Source organism: Manis pentadactyla, chromosome 2 (assembly GCF_030020395.1).
Source record: "Manis pentadactyla isolate mManPen7 chromosome 2, mManPen7.hap1, whole genome shotgun sequence".
Classification (NCBI taxonomy): domain Eukaryota; kingdom Metazoa; phylum Chordata; class Mammalia; order Pholidota; family Manidae; genus Manis; species Manis pentadactyla.
In genome coordinates this window covers 134,925,506-134,946,715 of record NC_080020.1, presented here as the reverse complement: position 1 = coordinate 134,946,715, position 21,210 = coordinate 134,925,506, and the positions used below count along the sequence as shown (strand labels likewise).

At 43.4% G+C, this 21,210-nt stretch overlaps 1 protein-coding gene across 1 annotated transcript in view; it reads right to left on the bottom strand.

Annotated features, from left to right (window-relative positions):
• The window catches only part of SEMA5A (semaphorin 5A), a 462,739-nt gene that overhangs the window by 17,243 nt on the left and 424,286 nt on the right, over positions 1-21,210 (bottom strand). The window contains exons 16-18 of the mRNA XM_036896667.2: positions 11,270-11,495; positions 7,898-8,116; positions 588-758 (exon numbers count right to left, since the gene is read on the bottom strand). Of these exons, the coding sequence (XP_036752562.2) occupies positions 588-758; positions 7,898-8,116; positions 11,270-11,495 (616 nt within the window). The remainder of the gene's footprint in view (positions 1-587; positions 759-7,897; positions 8,117-11,269; positions 11,496-21,210) is intronic.

The following is a 21,210-nucleotide window of genomic DNA, read 5'->3' as shown; positions in this document are numbered from 1 at the left end:
AATTTTTGGAATAACTAAGAATCTGGTTTTTAGGCACTTTTCAATATAAATGGAACCTTCTGGAAAGATCTGCCAGGAGCAAGTTCAAAAAGTATAGGTTATTAATATCAAAGTGAGACTCAGAAAAGGATGTCCCCTTTTCTTTCCAAGTGGTCCCTACCTTTCAAAACATGAGTCTAATTCCTGAGTGGAGAAGGCACTGCAGGCATCCACCCGCCCCTAGGCCAGCCAGCCTGGGGCTCGCATCCTGCACACCCTGTCGCGAGGCCGAGGGCTCTGAAGTGACTTCACAGGGCTCTCTTGCTTCCCACCCTGACTGTCAGCAACATGTCAGGTCCCATTATTGGGTGAAATGTTTTCACGCTGTGTTTCTGTAACTTGCTCTGAAGCTATGGCTTGGTGAAAATGACACTTTTGTAGAACAGTGTATTATTTTGTCACATCGGGCGTAACAGTGAGGGACTGATGGGTACCCCTCTTCCAGTACTAATTGTGGCATGGCATCATTAGTCTCATGATCTCTAAGCCCAGGAAAGAGCTGAGTTTGTCCCAGAGGCGGGCGGCGCACAAGGCGGGCCGCCACTCACCGGGGCAGGGCTGCGTGCTGCAGAGTGCCTCTTCGGTGTGCAGCCCAAGGCAGATGTCTCCTCCATAGGCCGGGGCTGGGTTCGTGCAGGAGCGGGTCCTCATGTAGTGCCCACCACCGCATGTTGCCGAGCATTTTGACCAGGGTGACCAGCAGGACCACATGCCATCCACTGGAGAGGGACACAGAACCACAGCACTCTGAGACCCAAGTCTGACCAGTCAGACATGCCTACAGGGGGGGTCTGGGGTCCTCCATTTGGGGTGGGAACCAGTTTTGTATATTCCTCCCTATGCTTTTCCAGCTCCTCTCATCTGTTGTTTTTTCAGGAACTATTTCTAAACATATAACATGTATGCATGCAGGTGACCAAAGAGTGTACTGTAAGCAACACAAAATCCCAGGAATGCCCATGGATCACACTCCAGAGTTCATGTGAAGCCCCAGCCAGCATTCACCTTTGCTAACCACACAGTCTAGCAGGCCAGGTGAGCCTCAGAGCCCGGGGTAAGTAGATCCAGGCACAGCCGTCCTTACTGACTGGATTAGGATTTACTCCGTAACAGTGGGACAGACGAGAGCTAACAGGTCCTACGAGGAGGAACGTGAAGGATGCCACAAAGATAAACAAACTACACAGGTGCAGCCTCAACAGAAAGTTTACAGGACAGATGAAAGCGAGGAGCCCAGCATCTGCAGCCAGCCTTCAGGATGAACACAAAGGTGAGTTTTATAATGTGAACATCTGGCTGAATTGGCTCCCTGACCGATGGTTTCCATGACTGCTTGCAGGCAAGAGCATTTCCCCTGTTTCCTCCAGCCTGGGCTCCTGACACAACGGACAGGCCCCCGGGATGCTAGAGTCAGCCAGCCCACCTGGACCTGGGGGAGCTCAGTGCTCCACCCTGTGTTAATGACACTGCTAAGACTGAAACCTCATGTGGGCTTCGGTCTGTGGTATGGTAAGATACCACCTGCTATTTATCTAACTCCTGAGCGAGCCTCCCTCCTGCTAGCCCACCCCTTTGCTGAGTCCTAGAGGAAAGCTGCAGGATTTTGTCAAGATCATATTCCACTTTGATTAGGTAGGCAAAATACAATCGTAACCATGGCTAACTAAACTAAAAAGCTATTACTGTATGTAGATAGTATCATAGTTTATTTTCTCCAGATCCTACATAAAGAGAAAACAAGCAACCAGGAAGGGAAATGCCCAAATCATCCAGGGCACAAGATTGTTATGACAAGAATGACTCACTTAACATAACCATCATGATTTAATACATCTTCAAGGGGTCATATTTTCTTTTGCTATAGGCAATGATAAAAAGAAAGCATTTTTGAGAAACATGAGCAGAAACCCTACGTTTATGATGATGTTTTTATTTGCCAAAAGTAAAAACAAGTATCCGAACCCAATATCTGAGTGAATTTGTGACCTAATTTGTAATTTCGTGATTCAGTAGTTTGTACAAACTTCTAGAATTCAACAATATTTTCCCTAATAGGCAGTAAGACAGATGAGAAAATAAGGGACAGCCAGCCAGATATCTGACACTGGTTGTTATAGCAGCAAAAGAAGGCAGGCTCAAGTTTGCCTACAACTGTAGACTTTTCAAAAACCCTCTCCCATCTCTCTCCTTCTGGCGGGATTTAGGGGTTGCTTGCTGGTAGGTTTTCTGTCTGTAACCTGTGCTGAAGCTTGGCGTCCATTGCATGTGCTTGCACACTCCCACTGAGATACAGACAAGTCACCGTGCCTTAGAAAAGCAAGTGTCATAGAGCCCGGGTGTCTGAATGTATACAAGGCGTTTGGGCTCAACAGGGTCTAATGCCTCACTTAGATGCCACAGGAGCCTGGCACAGAACTAACTGTGTGATCCAAGGATCCTTCACTTTTGAATTACACGGTGAACCTACAGATCATGGCCAACAGGTATGAAAAGACCCTCGACATCACTAATTATCATGGAAATGAAATTCAAAAGCACAGTGAGATATTACCTGGCACCTGTTAGGATGGGTATTACATTAAAAAAAACCCCCAAAAACCAGATACCAATAGTAACAGTGTTGGGGAGAAACGGGAACCCGTATGTGCTGCTGGTACAAATGTAAAATGGTGTAGCTGCTGGGAAAATCAGTATGGACTTTTCCTAAAAAAATTCAGAACAGAACCACCATATGTCCCAGCAATCCCACTGCTGAGTATACATATCCAAATGAATTTAAATAGGGATCTCGGAAAGGTCTCTGTGCTCCCATGTTCACTGCAGCATTATTCACAAAGCCAAGATATGGAAGTAACTTAAATGTTCACTGGCAGATGAATGGATCAAGAAAACATGGCATATATATATATAGAGAGAGACACACACACACACACACATGCACACACACGCTGGAATATCATTAGTTGAAAAGGAGATCCTTCCAGTTGCTACAACATGGACAAGCATGGAGAATAGTTTGGTCGTGAAATAAGTCAGCCACAGAAAGACAAATATGGCATGATCCATTTCTCACATGGGGAATCTAAAATAGTCAAACCACAGAAGCAGAGAGTAGAGTCACGGGAGCCAGAGCTGACGAGGGGGAAAGGGGGAACTGCTGTTCAAGTTAAGCAAGACGAGTAATTTCCAGCGATCTGCTGGGCAACACTGTGTCTATGGCTCCCAGAATTATGCAATTAAAAATTTGTTAAAAGGATGGGTGTCATGTTAAATGTTCTTACTACAATAAAAAAATAATTTAAAAATAAGCTGAAGACTAAATGTTCTCAATCACAATCATTTTATAATCATGCAGCATCTAACAGTCACACACCAAGAAGCTGATAAGCTGATGTAGACAACCTACCTTGCATATTTCAAACGGTCTCTATTTCTATCCACATTTTAACAGATACCTACATCAATTAATGTCTAAGCTAGTCTAATAAATCCAACCACCCCCTCGACACACATAACCACTGTTGTCCTGGTATCATGACAAATTCCCCTGGCACAGAATTGTTTGTTGCTTAGCAGAGAAATACAGTTCTTGCTCTAAATGTGAACAGTTTGAGGGGGCATTTGTAACAGAGCCCAGTTGCTAACACATTACCACTTGCCAGTTTAAACCACAAATTTACACCTTACTTCTACCAATTTCAATTTCAATTTCCTTGCCCTGAGGGACAGATTAAGAACTGCGGAAGTAGCACTTCTAATACAAAGGGAGATCAAAGGAAAATCCCAGCCGCTCCTGCGCTCTCTCATGTACTTGTCCATCTGTACCAGCCCGAGCCCACAGACCAGTTGCAATCCACACTACTTGCTGTCCTCTCAGCTTGAGGCTTACACCACAGGCTTGCCCTGGAGCAAGGGGGGTGGTGCTTCGTACTAGACAAAAAAGGATACTGAATTTTATAATATCATTTCATATTAGGAAAGCTAAAGTATTTCTAAAATAGAATTACAGAATATAACACTTAGAGAAATAGTCTAGCACACTAGACTGAAGTCAAGGACTAGACAAATGTGAGCCCCATGCAAGGTGTCCCCACTAGGGGACCGAGCCAGGCGGTGGCTACAACCTTCCCTCTCCGCTACTCACTCAGCATTGCCCCTTGTCCCCATGACCCTCATGGGGAGTGTTCTGGAAACATGGGACAGAGGCACAGAGGTTAGGTCACAGAGGGGGTAAACTGGGAGGGGGATGGGACACTGGCAGGCCGAGTCCACGATGGGCTCACAGTCTAGGGTCTCACATGACTCCTGCCACGTTACTGAAGTCACATGGGCAGCTCCTACGGCCCACGAGAGAGGGGCTTATAGGAAGATCAGACAAATAAACTAAAGCTCAGATCCACATTTCTTTCAAGGGATCAACACAATTAATTGTGGGTAATTAGTTTTGGTCAAGTGAAATTTATAGATTAAATAACTAGAGAGAAGGGGATAAAAAGGTTCTTGTTCTAGCTGAGTACTCCATCCACTAAAAAACAGTGATGGCAACAAAATGTTCAATTACTGGCTTTCTAAAGAGCGAGGTAATACTAAATAATTATGTTCTAAGTGTTGGGCATCCCATGGGCTGTCAGAGAGATGAAGTCCTAAATTTACATCCCTTTGCACAGGTGCATTTGATAGCTGAGGTTGGTTCCCCAGTGTACTGAGCCTGGGCCACACAGGCCTTCCCTGAAGGGCAGCTGTGCTGGTGGCCCCTCTGAGGTTTCGGGCACTGGCTGTGCTCTCCACCCTCTCCCCAGGCAGCCTCAGTGCCCCTTCAGGACAAAACGAATGTTTCACGCTCCTTTTATGTCACTGGCAGTGTAGAGAATGCAGTGTGGACTCAAGGATGTCATGGCTGGAAAGGCACAGAGGGCGCTCGGTGCCACAGGTGTCTAACAGATGTGAGCAATAACAGACACACCTGTCCAGAGTTCAACATTTTCATTCAAACAGTCTGTCCCTCCATCAGGTTTTCTCTCAGTTCTTCTCTCACACTGTGTTTTCTTAATGCAGAGAAATAGCTCTTATCTTACTTGAATCAGAATAGCACTCATCCGTTGTCTTGTCAACCAAGGTCTGGGATTCTTAGCTCTGTATGAAAATGGACTGAGGGAAAGAAGGTGGTGGGGAGGAGAAATACCAAGCTACTTCTCAAGGCTGGAGGCAAATTACATAGGTGAGGATACTGCTCAGATGAACCCGCAGAAGCTGAAAAGGACCATTCCAACATGGGCTCAGCTTTAGAACCCTACTGCAGCTTCTGGTGCACAATGGGGTGATCAGGGGAGCAAATTTTTCATTGATTAACTTAAATTAATGATGTATTTTTACATTCATGTAGCTTTAGATTTAGGTTCATAAAGAAACTTGTTTTTAAATAAAATACAATGCCCATTTGTAGGTGTTTATTATGAACTAAAGAAGAGACTAAAGAGAAATCTATAGGAAGGAAAGTGTTTTACCCCCTAAATGAGGTTAAAACAGCCCCCTAACTGATTGAGCAGCTCAGCACCCACTACCCCCAGTATCCCAGTTCAAGATATTTTTAGGAGGTGGGAAAGAGGACAGGCGTTCACCCAGCTCACCCTGAATGTACCTACTCCCAAGTGGGAAGTAATGGGGCCACTCTGAATAACTCCACAACCCTCTCTGGAATCTTGGCTTTCAGAAAGAAAATGAGAACAGAGCTATTTCAAGACATTAAGGTTATGTATACATGACACTGGCTGGATCATCAGATCAACCAAAATAAAAGCAGCCCCCAGTTCCCGCTAATGGGTGCCTCTGAGCGTGAGGCTAATGGGTGCCTCACGCTCAAGGACCAGAGCAGCACCCAAGCGTCTGAGGAGTCAGCGCCTTCTGCCAGTGGCTCCGAGGACTCGTGCTGGAGCCTGGGAAGGCGAGGGTGGGTGGAAGGACCCTCCCATTCCCATGCTGCCCTCCCTGCTCAGGATCCTAATCTAATGAGGGGGCCCCACGGGCTCCCTCCCAGACCTCAGGGAGGAATCCTTCCACTCTCCAGGCTGGAGCTGTGGGAAAGGACCGGCTCTGTGACCTTTCCCAGCCCCTCAGCATTGCTTGGCCAGGAAGGCTGGCTGGTTGGAGGGAAGACTCTGCCGAGGTTGGAGAAATTAAGGCAAAGACAGACTGGAGGAGGCAAATAGCTACATGAGCTTGGACATTATGGGGGTCTCAGCTACCAAGCCAGAAACTGTATATTTTCAGTTTAATGCACATGTTTATTCACCTATCCATCCACCATCTGTTCACCTATCCACCCATCCACATACCCAGAGCCCCATCCATTCATCATCCATTTATCATCTACCTATCCACCTACCCACATTGCCCCCATCCGTCCGTCCGTCCATCCATCCATCCATCCATCCATCCATCCATCCATCCATCCATCCAACAAATGCTAAGTCCTGCCACAAGCAGTTCCTCGCCTAACACACTCAGAGGTTGCTGGGACCTACTGAAAAAGATGCTGTAGTTGCAGGCTTCTTTGCCTTTAAAAATGCTGGACACAATGTTTGCAACACCCCTCATTCAAACCCATCCCTGCTTGTCCATTTGGCCAAGTCCCGTCTGTCCCTCAAGACTCAGCTCAGGGGCAGCCTGCTCGGTGTAACTGCCGTGATTCTAGCTCCGTGGGTCCTCAGCTGGTGAAGCCACTACATCTTGTCACCCCTGCAACAGCCGGTGACCACACGGGGTTGACATTACTCACAGGACACCTCCTCACTGAACTCTGGGTTCTTTCTGACCAGGATCAGACATACTGTGTCCACGTGTGCCCTGGGGGTGGCACACAGTGGGCTATCCAAGAACATTTGCTGAAACATTGAATGAAGGAAGGAATGAAGATCAAGTGGCAGCTGCCTGCTTTCTCCTCCTTCACCAAGTACTGATCGCCACGTCAGTGTGCACCTGGCTGCGCTGGGGCTGAAGGCACTGCTGTGGGTGGGATGTCACAGAGGACCCTGCTGTCCTGGTGCACCCATGAGGACAATGTCACAGATGGCATGAACAGCTGGAGACCAACCCTCAGGGTGGCCGTGAGGCATGGGTGAAAGGTCCTCTGACCAGGCGCAGGTCAGGTGACAGGGCTGCACCCAGCTCTGTGGCAGGGGAATGCAGGGATGACTCAAGGACTGAAGGAAACAGCAGGGGAGGCTTTAGAGCCACTGTCAGCAGATACCACCCTGTGTGGCCTCTCTTTACACTCATTTTATTAACCCTGTGCTTGTTTGGGAAATCTGTGCAATGAAAAACCAGGTGTCAGGAGGAAGCCCCAGACAGCACAGCTTCCGGTGGTTCCCAGGAGAGAAGAGTGTGATCAGAGGCCTGAATAGAGGCGGAAGTGGACCACTGCTGACTGTGGACGTGAGGGGTGGCTTGGTAGGCTCCGGTGGGTTGCCCTTGAAAACTGTCACCCTGGAGGAAGATCTGTGGTATGATTAGAGCCCAGTTCCTGGGGGGCTGTGGCCTTCAGACTCTGGGAGGCAGACAGCCTCCAGAGTCAAGGATGCGATGCATCTTTCCAGACCTGTCACAGTGCCTAGGGACCACGGTCCTTATGGGGCTCATGGGAATGTTTTAGTTTGTTTTAAATCAGAAGAGATAAATGAATATAATACAGCCTAGGTTAAATTTGACTGTATACCAGTGCAGTTTACATATACAGTTTGTGATTTTTATGTGTGTGTGCAGACACACATCTCAGCCACAGGAGCTGAGTGAGCCTCCCCAAGTAAGGTCTTCCAAGGCCCTTGAGGTTGCAGATCTTCCACAGATTACTCAATCCACTCACCTGGACAGGGCAAAATGTTGCATTCCTGGTATTCAAGGGATGGTCCCAGGCAAGGCAGGCCCCCATACTTGGGCTCAGGGTTGTTGCAAACACGCTTCCGGTTCCGAATGCCCCTGCTGCAGTCGCGGCTACACTGTGACCACGATGTCCAGGCTGACCAAGCCCCGTTGATGGTGTGGGCAGAGTACCTCCCAGCTCTCAGGAAATCCCCAGAAAGGCCTGCCAAGGAAATGGCCCACATGTGATTCTGTCAGGCGTTCTCAGGGAACCATGGTCCACACTGACTTTCATTCCCTATCAGCTATCAGCTTTATTTCTGTAACTACATTCTGAAAATTATTTGAATGCTCTTTACATTTCAGAAGCTAAAAAAAAGTGAGTGATAATCTCCCATAACTCACAGCTTCTTTCTCTGCAGCTGCTATTAAATAAAGGTATAAGTAAGATCTCAGTGTGTGCATGTGGCAAAGCCCTTGTACAAGTAAGGTCTTACGTTTGTAGGTCACTTGTTTTTCTGAGAAACTTCTTATGAAGAAAACACAACTTTCTCACTTCTCCTGGGAATTCTATAGCAGCCTGCTCTTGTGCACAAAGGGACGGTGCTCACCACTGAGCAGATCCATCTGGAAAAAGGGAGGCATGACTCATATATTTTCTAAACCTATTCCTTCACCCTGAGTGTTTCCAAAGTGAATTAAGGCTGGTGAAAGGTGTGGACTTAACTGCTTCTGACTCACAGGCTATGGAGATGCGATGCATCTACTCTCAAACCAGGCAGGGGGTGGAGCTCATGGCCAGGAACTGGCACATCCCTGACTGACCTGCCATGTGGTAAACACTTCCATGCCATTCAGAGCACACTTACTAGCAAAACCTGTCTCCCTAGGAACAAATGGAGCAGCAGCCCGTTGCAGTCAGTGGGGTGGGGGCTGCCCTGGTGGAAGCAGGCTTTGAATATCTACCGCGTGTCAGGTCTGCTCTGAGCGCTTTGCACGTTAAATCATTGAATTAACCATGGTCAGAATTCCTGCTCATTTTGATGAAAATGCCGACTCACTGACAATGTTAAAAGTATTCAGTAGTTTTCTCGAAAGTAGACAAAGGTTTTAACAAAAAGCTCTCAAAATATACAATGACATTCAGGGGAAGGGTGAGAAGGCAAACTGCTGACAGCTCTACCCACTGTTAAGCTCCTTTGCTGTTTACCTGCAAACTGGCTTGGAAACTAAGGCAGGGTGCTCTTCAGGGAAAATGGGTTAGAGATGTCTTTCTGCAATGAACCAGCACTTTGTGATTAATAAGGAAGAGCTTTGCACAGTGAAGCCTCAGAGGCAAAAAAGTCCAATTTTGTATTTTTGAGATATCACTATCAAAACATGTGGATGGTCCTTAGAACTAGAAGCCATTAACATAAGAAGGATGAAGGACTTGTAAGGCCACAGGCATGTAGACTTTTGCAGGGAATATAAATGAGTATCAAATTTGTCCTTAGTTTATATCACTCTCATTTAAAACAACTATTAGCTTTGGTTTTGTGTATATCTGATAATGAAGAGATTAAAGAATATGTGTAGAGAAAACAGAGTAATAATATATAGGCAAACATTTCTCTCTTCTTTACTTTGACCTTTACCTTAAGAAGGAAGACCACTCACAGACTGGCCTGAAATCAGGGATTAAGTGAATGAACTGGAGACAACTTGCCAGATTCAACAAATGTAATGTAGGAAGCCCAGTTAAATTTGAATCTCAGATAGACAGCAAATAGTGTTTTAGGATAAATATGTCACAAATATTGCATGGGATACAGAATTTTAAAAATTCTGAAAATTATCTGGAATTCATATGCAACTAGGTATTTTGTATCTTACGTTGCAATCCTAACTTGAGATCACAGTATTATCTCTCGTGGAATACAAGATCTTTAAAATGGGTCTTCTGTTACCTACCTCTCAGTATTCTATCATGTATCTTGTCTTCTCATCAAAGCAGGATTTTATAGAACTAATCAGAGTGAATATCATTTTGCTCTATTTTCTAGGTTGGTGGTATTTACTTGTTTAATTTAAATTGTTCACACAGTCATGCAAAACCCTTCACTAAAACAGTTGTTTTTTTCTTCAAGAAACAACCAAAAAGGTTTTATAGTTGAACTATAGTGAGCAGAACGGTCTGAGGTCAGGAGATAGTTAACGTCAGTGAGAACAGTATGATGAGGTGTGGACCTTGGCACCTGTGGGGCCTCCAAGCATCTAGGCTGGTAGCTCCCAGGAGGAGGCATGGAGACCTGTGACATTCATGCCCCTCACAGGGTCACTCCATGTAAGAGCTGCCCTCCAGCAGTGCAGGAGATTTTTCACACCTGATAGATTTATCCTATCTATGCTGGCCCAACATGGTGACTCGCCAGCTCTGTGGTTCAAGGCCAACCAGTCTGGGTCTAAGATACCTCTGAAAGTGACATTGATGGTGACTGCTTTCTAGATCACACTAGTGTTGGAGAATAAGGTAGAATCATAAACACAAAAGATCTGAGAAATAGTGGAGGGGTCTGGTGTAGGACATTACTATCACTGTTCTCATCAAATCGTGCACCAAGAACCATCTGTGAGCATTTATTTTCTTTCCAGAGCTGGACAGATTTTATCAAATTAGATGAGAATGATAGTAGAGATGAAGAAAGAAGCAGAAAGAGGCTCTTTGTGATGACCAGGTTCACCCCTTTTCCAGCAGTTAGACAGCTAAGCTCCAGGGAGAGCAGGTGGACTGCCCAAGGAGAGATGGCCATTCAGTGGCAGAGCTAGAATCTTCCAGACAGAGGGTGGATTTTCTGGTCTCCCTTAGAGCTTCCTCCACATTGTTAATATGTCACTGAAGGGATCATAATTCAAAGACTCTTAGAGGATCTTCACAGGCTGTACTTTTTGGCAGTAAGATCCTTCGACAGACATAAACACAAGAGATTCACTTCCGTTGTCTGTGTGCAGTTTGGGGATGATTAAAGGAAAAGTTTATTCCCGGCTTACATATTCATGCCAGAAGATTTATGGAAGATCACTGAGCCCTCCTCAATATATTTTCTAATAATAAATGAATTTTCCACAAACTTTTCTGGACCTATTACAGTGTTATTTTCAGGAGTGAATTCACAAGACCACTCCAATACATATAACTACATTTCTGTAGTAAATAATAGTAATTTTCCCATCAATTTGCTATAAAGCCAGCTCTGCTCTGGAGGGTTCACTGTTATGAAGATTGCTAAGCCAAAATAAGCAAGAAGAAAAACTCCCCCTTGCTCCTCCATGACCTCAGGGATGGGATGGACACCTGTCTGTGGAACGGGTCCGTCTCTCCGGAGTCGCTACTCACCGTCTGTGGAGCAGCCGCTGGTCCCGTCACTAGAGCAGTAGCGCATTTCGATTCTCTGTCTTCCCACTTCCAGCAAATTCGGGTCAGGCAGGCGGGCTTTGCATGTGTACCGAAATCGCTGCTCGTAGTGACCACCGTTGTCAGAGATGTTGACGGGTGTCCAGGGTGTCCAGGGTGTGGTCTTCTTCAGCTCGGGGCACGGGCTGGTGTTACAAGGCTGGTACTCCTGGGAGAGAGAAGGCATGACCAGTGCTTCTTGCACAGCGTGCACAGCACTGGCGCTCCCGTCCTTCAGTGAAAGGCAGGGCTTTCTAGAGACTCATCTCCTGACGCCCCCAGCTACTCTACGAAGTGAGAGACACATTTTTATTAAATTCAGCATTTAAAGAATGCTCAGTCTTCAGGTCAACTCCAAAAAAATATAGTTCCTCCTGCAGCCACATGAGAATGAGACAATAAACATATTAGTATGTGAATAAAAATGTGGAGCTCCTAAAAATCATTGTCCTTTCATTTAATAAGTAACCAACAATACTATTTCAATATTAAGTATGGCTATTGTTTAATTAAAGTTAAAGTGATGGAACCATAGCTTTCTTTTGGCCACATAATGTTCAGTTTGAGATGAGAGAGTATTTTAAGCTCTGGGGTGGCAGTGCCAAGTGTTAAATTAATAGGGAAGTGAAAACACAATATGCAATAACCTTTAGTCTATAAGAAGTTTCCACAGGATTTCTCTGGTTAATACCATGATGGCATTTCTCGGTTTCTCCTCCCTTCCCTCACTACCTAGTTCCTCCCTTGTCAGCACAGGTGGGAGGGTCCTGGGAGCTGAGCAAGGAGCAGATTTGAAGATGTAGCATGGTGTGTGTTGGGGGTGTAGAATTTGGGACAACAATTATTAAGATCCCTTAAAGGTTTATTTGACAAGAATTCTAAACAGGGCCAAACAGAAGGTGTACAGGATTTGGTACTTTAGAGGGAAAACCCACAACACATAATAGAGGCAAATATGACCACACTTTAAAAATGATTCTTATTAGTATAAAACATACGTGTAAAATAAGAGCTCAATAGGTCTGTAAGCTTTATTATGAAAAAGAGAACAGCTCCATCCTTCCACCCACAAAAAGATGGCTGAATATTCTGGTATTTCTCCCACAGAGTTGACAGCTGGGATTTTCCAGTACTGAACGTTATTCATTAACTGTGTGCTATGGAAAAAGAGGATCTGGCTCTCTACTCCCCCTGCCCCCCATGTCTACAACATTGAGCAGCATTCCCCTCTCTCATCCTCTCAGTACAGCTGTACTTGTTGGTGAGATCACCTGGTGGTCGCCAGGTGAGCAAGACCCGCAGCTGGGGGATGTGGCAAACCGACCAATTTCTGTTTCCTATCTGGTTCCCTTACAGTCTAAGTCAGGGCTCTCCTGCGTTAGGGGTGGTTGATTAATTTCTTTCTGGGAACTCGTCATTAATTCACTCCCCTCCTCAGGTACTCAGACACAGTAAGAAGTATGCTGGTTTATACTTTGAAAAAATATTCCTCTGATATTGCATTAGTGAGTTTCCAGTAGGAGAGTAAATAGCCTCATATGTTGATACCGCCAGCTCTATCCAGAAGCCCATTAAAATCTTTATTTCACTATTATTCTCATTATTCTATTTTTCTTTGCTCATTATCCATCTTTGAAAATTTTTTTTACAAGAGACAATACCCAGGAGTTCTTCATATGTGTGACATCATAGGCTTCTAACACAAAATCTGTAAAGCGAGCTTTACTGCTTCAATGACTTAATAACCCCCTCTCCTCCACTCATACATGTCCTCATCTCCACATCAACACATCCAGGAAGATGGATGACTTTATTTTCCTTTGCTATAAATCTTTTATTACAATATCACTTGGATGCTGCCTCCCAAATGAAAAAATAGTCCCCGTGACTGCCTCAACCCAATTGTGTGAAAACCAGACAGAGCATGCTTGAGCTGTCTCTTCCTCTCTTGAAGTGCAGGCCACATGGCAGGGACATAATAAAGCCTTGCCTGGCATCTTCCAGGACTGCGGTGTGCAGCCCTGTCATTCCCAGACTGAAAATGCCATATGCCTCTGTCCTCCCCCTCCTCCTGCTGTGCCAGCCTGGCCGGGCAAGCGTCCAGGGGCTCCTGAAGTAGAGTCAGAACATATGTGCTTTATTGACCTCTGCTTAAAAAAGTGCACGTCTTTAAGTATTAACAAGTTGGACACTGCCTGTAAGGTAGTAAGATCCCATATCTAAATAAAGAAATACGGGGGATACTCCCAATGATTCTGAGCTTTTTTACACTAGGCATTTCACCATTCTGTTGGAGGTGAGGCTTCATTTTTGAAATATGTAAGTGGAAAATAACATCTTAAAGTTGTTGGCCTCTGCCTGCTGGTGACATGTCCGGCGGGCAGGGGGTCATGTGCCCCAGAGGTGGGCACAGCTCAAGATGAAAATTAATGGAGGCTCATTAGACCTAAGCCTCTTGTAACAAAGTGTGTTCTTATTTTGTTATCTTCTCGTTGTACAAAGTTTACCATGAAGTCTGGAACTTCTCTTTTCCACTGTTCTTTTGGGTTTGATTATGATAATTTGTTTAAAGTATCAAATTATGGAAGTTGCACCCAGCAAGGAAGAGAAGTAAGAGGAGGACAGGATTCCAAATTATATGGCCACCCAATGGCTTCTGCTTCTGACCAAGACGGAGTAACAGAAATGGGGCTAACCCTTTTACCAAAAATAACTAAAAAATATATGAAGCAACAGTTTTTAAGACAGGAGACATCAATCAGCGAAGGACAGTGATCACCAAGTGATGGGACGCCCACAGTGAGCCCACAACTGACCCAGTTGACAGCCTTCGTGGGACATCCTCGCTTTGGTGGAGCAAGGGGGACCCCAAGGAAAGAGCCGCGACTAAGGGGAAGGAGCTGGGGAATGTAGGAAGCCCAAGGGGATCGGACTCTCAGAAGGACAGAGCTGCACAAAGAGAAAACTTCCAGCATTATGCAGGGGTTCCCCCTCAAGTAGTTGGCAGAGTACAGACAGTGAGTGTAGGTGAGGAAATCACATACAGGCGGGGGAAGAGCAGAGGGAACTGTGCACATCACTCACGCAGGGCCTGGAGGCGTGCTCACTCCTAAGAGCAAGAGTAGAAAAATCTCATAATTTACCAAGCTTTGGCTAGAGGATCGAGAAAGGGCTTGCTTCCACAGTGCAGAAAAGAATCACCCAAACCCTGCTCTGGTCTCAACTAATAAAGCCTAAAAGCCAAACCTGAAATGACCAAACTTCTTTTTTTTAAGTTGAAGCATAGTTGATATACAATATTATACTAGTTCCAGGTGTAACATAGTGATCTGACAATGATATACATTATGAAATGCTACCATGATAGGTGTACTTACCGTCTGTCACCATACAAAGTTATTACAATACTACTGACTACATTCCAAACCAGTTTCACATAAATTGACCATGTTCCAAAGGAAAGCTCTAGCATATTTTTAGGAATACAGAAGTGTCCAGTGCACAGCAAGGAAAAAAGTCACAATGTCTTGGGTCTAATTTAAAATTACCAGATATGTGAAGAAGCTGCTGAAAAATACAACCTATTCTAAGGAGAAAAATCAGTCAGTTGAAATAGGCACAGAAATGACATGGATGATAGAATTTGTATTCAAGAATATGAGAACAGCTATTTTAACTATATTCCCTATGTTCTAGGAGAGAAAAACTGAATATACATGGAAGATAAGGAGAAATAAAATAAACTACACAACATTTCCAGGTAAATGAAAAGGAGAGATTACATCTCAAGTCATCCTATGGAGCCAACTTTAATGTGATACCAAAACCAGATAAAGACGATAGAAGGAAGGAAAACTGCATGTGAATATTCCCCATGAGCTTAGATATAAAAATTCTTATTAAGAATTTAATAAACAGAATTCCAAACTACATAAAAAGGTTATTATCTCATAATTAAGTGGATATTATATCAGGGCTGCAAGGTTATTAACATCTGAAATTCACTCATTGTAATTAAACGTAAAAACAGTCTAAAAAATAAACACACACACACACACACATATATATGTAATACCTCAATAGACATAAAAATATCATTTGTTAAGATCCTCAATTCATTCCTCATAGAAACTCTCTATCAACAAGGATTATAAATAAATTTCCTAAACAGGACATCTACTCAAAATATACAAGCAACAAAGCATCTCAGCTCATGGCTCAAGCTGGCATGCTCTCCTCCTAAGGTCCAAAAAGGTAGCAGATAGGGATCTCTGATCCTACCACTTCTGTTCAATACTATACTGAAGGTTCTAGCCAGTGAAACTTGGAAAGAAATAGAAATAAAAGTCATTATACTGGAAAAGAAGAAGTAATTATCTCTTTATTCATGAACAACATGATTGTGTATGTAGAAAATGCTATATAGATTCTACAAAAAAGCTACCAGAAGTAACGCTAATTTATCAAGGTTGCAGAATACAGATCAATATAAAATATTAATTTTGTTCCTGTCTGTAGCAATGAGCACTCAAAAATTAAAAGAACGCCATTTACAATGGCATCAAAAATATGAAATACTTAGCAATAAATCTCACAAAATCTATGCATGCCTTACAAACTAAAGGAAACTGAATCCCCTAAATGAGGCACAGAATCAATACAATCTCAATTACAACTCCAGAAGGCCTCTTTTCTTTTTGGTAAAAACTGACAAGGTGGTTCTAAAATTCACATGGAAATAAAATGCACCCAGAATACCCAAAAGCATTTTGGAAAGAAAGAACAAAGCTGGAGAATTTATACAACCTGACTTCGAGACTCATTATAAAACTACAATAATCAAGACACTATGGTGTTAGCATTAAGATAGAAAGACTGAGCAAAGGAATTGAGTAGAAAGTCCAGAAATAGGCACACTTGTAGACAGTTTATTCATTTTTGATTAGGGGGCAAAGGCAATTTGGTGGAGATAGGAGAGACCTTACAGCAAATGGTGCTGGAGTAATTGGCTATCTGCATTCAAAAACAAGAACTTTGATCAGTAACTTGGTCCATCTATGAAAATAAATGTTAAGTGGATCATAGACCAGCTCCTAAAACCATAAAACCAATATCTAAAACCATATAAGACCAATCAAAACCATAGGAGGAAAGATAAATAGATAGCTCTGTGCCCTTAGGTAATGCAAAGATTTCCTAGACAAAATGCCAAAAACATTATTCATACAAGCAATAAAATGCAAGGTTGAATTAATCAAAATCAGGAACTTCTGCTCTTTGAGAGACACTGTTAAAAGAATGGAAGTGAAGCCCCACTGGGGAGAGAATATTTGCAAATCAGATATCTCATAAAAGACTCATACCCATTATAAATTTAAAAAAATTAAAATTCAACAGTAAAAAAACCCTTAATATGAAAATTGCCAAGTGATAGGAATAGACATTTTGCCAGAGAAGATTACACATGGCAAAAAAGCACACGTAAAGATACTTGACAACATTACTTAGAAAAAAAGTAAATTAAAACCATAAGTAAAAGTAAACTACCACACACTTGTTAGAATGACTACATTCAAACAAACAAACCCAAAGCCTGATAATGCCAAATGCTGGTGAGCTTGCAGAGCACCAGGACGTTACTTAGGAAAAAAGTAACCTTGCTGGTGGGAATGGAAAATGGTACAATCTCTTTGAAAACAACTTGACACTTCGCTAAAAAATTAAATACACACTTACCATATGTCCTAGCCATTTCCCTCGGAGATATTTACCCAAGAGGAAATAAATTACATATACTTGTACATGAATGCTCCTAAAAGCCTTATTCGTAGCCCCAAACTGGGAACAACCCACACTTCCATCAGCAGGTGAGCATTTAAACAAATCACCTTACACCCATACGATGGAAAAAAGAAACTACTCAGCAACATAAGGAAATAAACTGCTGATATGTAGAGCAACATAGAAGAATCTGAAAATAATGATGCTGAGTGAAAGAAGCCAGCAATATAAGGAGGGATACTGTTTGAATCCATTCACAGAAAATCATGTGAATTTTGGGGGAACACAAACCTTCGGCCTATAGCAAAACACACGCCAACAAATGCCACACGAGGGTTTACACAGAGGATCTGAGATACTGAAAACATTGTGGAATCTGCAGTCTTGCTTTTGACTTAGTCTGTGTACTCAAAATAAATATTCAGTGCACGCACCTGAGTCTGGCTCAAAGAAGGTAAAAAGATTTGATATTCAAATGCCACATGACAAACTCCACACTAACCACTCTGAAGACAGGCTGATGATTTAGAAGTTCGAAAGAATATTCTTGATTTCTTTCCATTGTTATTACTAGTCAGTAAAAGCTCAATGAAAGAAAAGAGAAATGTTTTTTAAAATATGAAAGCAATATGGTAACAAAACCAAGTGAATATTTTTAAGTAGAAAATCCCACTGTTGCATAGAAACTGCATTTTGGCACGTTTCCTCTGAATAGTCACAAGTCTCTCTTATGGCACTTTCAGGAACCTTCCCTGTACCACTTGTTTGCACAGGGGTCTCCCCAGCCTGTGAGCTTCCTGAGGGTCTTCCTGCGGTGGATGCAACATCCTTCTAGCAGGTGACTGGCACCATCGCTGGCACCAAATTGGGAGCTCAACATCTCAGGGGCTCATAAGCAGGTGTGTTCACTTTCAACAAGCAGTCATCCTAAATTCTTTTAAGTGCAGAAAAGCAGATACTCCTCTTACTAAAAAAGATATGTGTATGTGTGTATATTAGATTATATATGTATGTGTAAATATAAAAATGGAGCTGGCTTTCCTGCTTACATAGTATTTCAGGCATCCTTTTTTTTTTTAATGACAAACACTGTAGAAAGCCCATGGGAATAAGAAAATCAACACTGTTGCTGGAACTCTTTATTACAGAGGCTGTGATTTGTGCACACACTATAAACGTACATCTCAAATGAGAAGATACACTTATTTATTTTATTCGCTCACCATAATGCCTTTAAATTCTTAGTCTCTGGGAGTGAACATCAAAAATTTAGACATCTTTCTCTGGCAAACACTTTGCAGTGAGAGGAGAAACAATTTTAGTTAGAGGCGAAAACCTATCAGTCAAGAAAATGTGTCCTTCTCAAATCAAGGGTCGAAAGGCATCCACCTTTTGCTTCCATTCCTCCATTTTTGTTGTTAAGTCTTCTATTTGCTTGTGCACTTGGCAAAATTCCTTAAGGTATCTTACAAAGATCCAGACGACTCAGTTCCCTGCCACATCCCATCCAGCACATGGGGTCATGTGTCTTCAGGTCCCATGGGTTTAGTGCTGTGTGGAGCCTTGGGAGGAGCTTGTCCATTTTCCGTTAGTCATGTCCACCCTGATTCCTTGATCCGGGCACAGCTGTCATGATCTTACAGGGACTTTGACCGTCAGCCCCACTCATGCTGTGGTCGGCAGAATCCCAGGCACCCCACGATTCCCACCACCCAGTGTCACGCCCTGTGTGATCCCCTCCCAGGGAGTGTGGCTGGCCCTGTGAGCCTGATGGGATCCTGGTTCTCTTGATTGGGTTCCTCCTAACCTAACGCTTCCTCATAGCTGACAAGAGAGAGATTCTCCTGCTGGTTCTGAACAAGCTGACTGCCACACTGTGAGGGGGCCACGCGGCCAGGGCCTGAGGGCAGCTGCTAGGAACCGAAATATCCTCCAGCCAAAAGACAGAAGAAAATGAGGACTCAGTCGCCAAACCATGAAGAACTGAATTCTAGAAACAACCAGAGAGCTTGAAAGAGGAGCTGAACCACAGAGAAGCTTGCAGCTGTGTTCTACAATTTGATTTCAGCCTGTGAGACACTGAGCAGAGGAACCAGTTCAATGGGGTCCAGGCCTCCATCCCATGGAAATGAGACACAAACGCCTGTTGTTTAAAGCCACTAAATTTGTGCAGACTTGTCACCCAGCAATGAAAATGAATACACTTCTATGTAAATACATATTCATTTTGTATTTGTATATAAAAGGGAATCTAGTCCATGGCCCTGCTTTTCTTCTACTACTCAAAGGATTCAGGTTATTAGATGGATCAAATGCAGCTAAGTTTTCCTATCCCCCCTATATCCCTCCTTTGCCTCTTGATCTGGTCTTTCTGTGGCAAACTTCATGGAAAACTCATTATCTTCCTGCTATGATCTTCCTCTCTTTCTTAGGAGAAAGTTTTGGTTAAAAGTATTTTTTAAATGATCATTACTTGTCACTAATAATACATAGGAAATTCAAGATGTTAATGAGAGGCCTGCATGTTACCTACCAACTGAGGTTGGTTGTTACAATTCATGTTTTAATAAGGTGCCTGATGTCATCCAGATTTCATTTTTTTGAGTGGGACTATACAGCATAGTGACAAAATGTCCATGCATTGACCACCAAATTGTATTTCAATTCACCCATTCCACTAAAGTTGTACATTTTTAGTCCATTAGGTTTGAGTGAAACGTGTTGGGGAAATGCTTTTTGCTTTAAGGGAATAAGTAGCATTTAAAATGATGTTCTCTTCATTGCGTAAAAGAGCTTTTCCTAAAGTGTGCCTCTGTGGGACACTCATGGCTAAGACATTCTATCATCAGGAAAGACTGAGAAGCCTTGGGTTCAACAAATTTAAATGCATTTCTTCACCCAGCAGTGAACACAGCCGATCTTGGGGGACAGGAACTGAGTGGACTGCACATTAGCAAATGTGGTCAGGGAGGGTGCCACCTGGAATCAAATAGGTTCTCAAAAGGTGGGAGCATCTGTGTTGTTGCATGACTGATTCTACAACTGACTTCACTGATTCAAAACTGAAAATAGGGTACAGCCCTACAGTTTTGAAGTCATATGAAAGTTCCTCCTCTTGTGCCAAACCTAACTAGCATTTGAAAGACTTAAGATGGAGTTTTACCTTCAGAATAGTAGAATGTCACAGCTCATACAAAATGAAATGAAAACCTCAGTGCAATCTTAGCCACCTGAAGAAAAGTTTAAGGTCCTGATCACAGAAGATAAAGAAGACTCACTGGTTAAAATATAACTTGTCAATATAGTTGGCTACTTACCCTTACTTTTTCCTCAATTAAGTTAAAAGTCTCCGTGCCCCAGTCTGTAAGTGTTCACAGTGCATGCACAGGGTTATGCAAGAATTCTGATGAGAAGAGGGAAGCGTGGGGTGGGCTGCTTGGGATGCGTGGTCACAACTGGTGGCCAAGTTCCATTCCAAGGCCCAAGGCCCGGGTGGGACTCTGGGGCCTCCATCCTTCCTCTCCAAGCTGGGAACAACATTATCAGAAGGCTCCCTAGTCTCCCAGCAACAGAGATGCATTTCCAACAGAGGGTAAGGGCTTTATCCTTCCGTGGCAGAATCACCATTCTCAATGCAGTAATGTAAATACATAATGGCTTTAATACAATCTTCCCCAACTACACTATCACAATAGTTAATATTCTGTCTCCATGAAGCAAGAACATCATAACACAACAATTTCTCTAGGACCACTATGGATGGATTTACTTCGTAGACCTATAACTTTCTCTCTCAGAACTTAATTTAATAGCTTACGGACATCGTGGAGTTATGGTTAAATTTATTGGTTACTGACAATACTGTTGATGCATTAGTATTTTTGTCCTCACAGCCTAAAAGCATTTCTTGCATCTGTTATTTATTTATTTTTTTCCTGTAACCAAAGTTTTAGGCCACAACTCTTCTGGTTGCTACACCCCCCTTCTCTGTCTCTACTTGCATCTAGGTGACAGTCTGGATGATAGACGCGTAAGCTCACCAGAGCAAGAATCAGAGAGAACAGTCAGACTTTGTTAGAATACTGGAGTCTCTGCCACAGGGA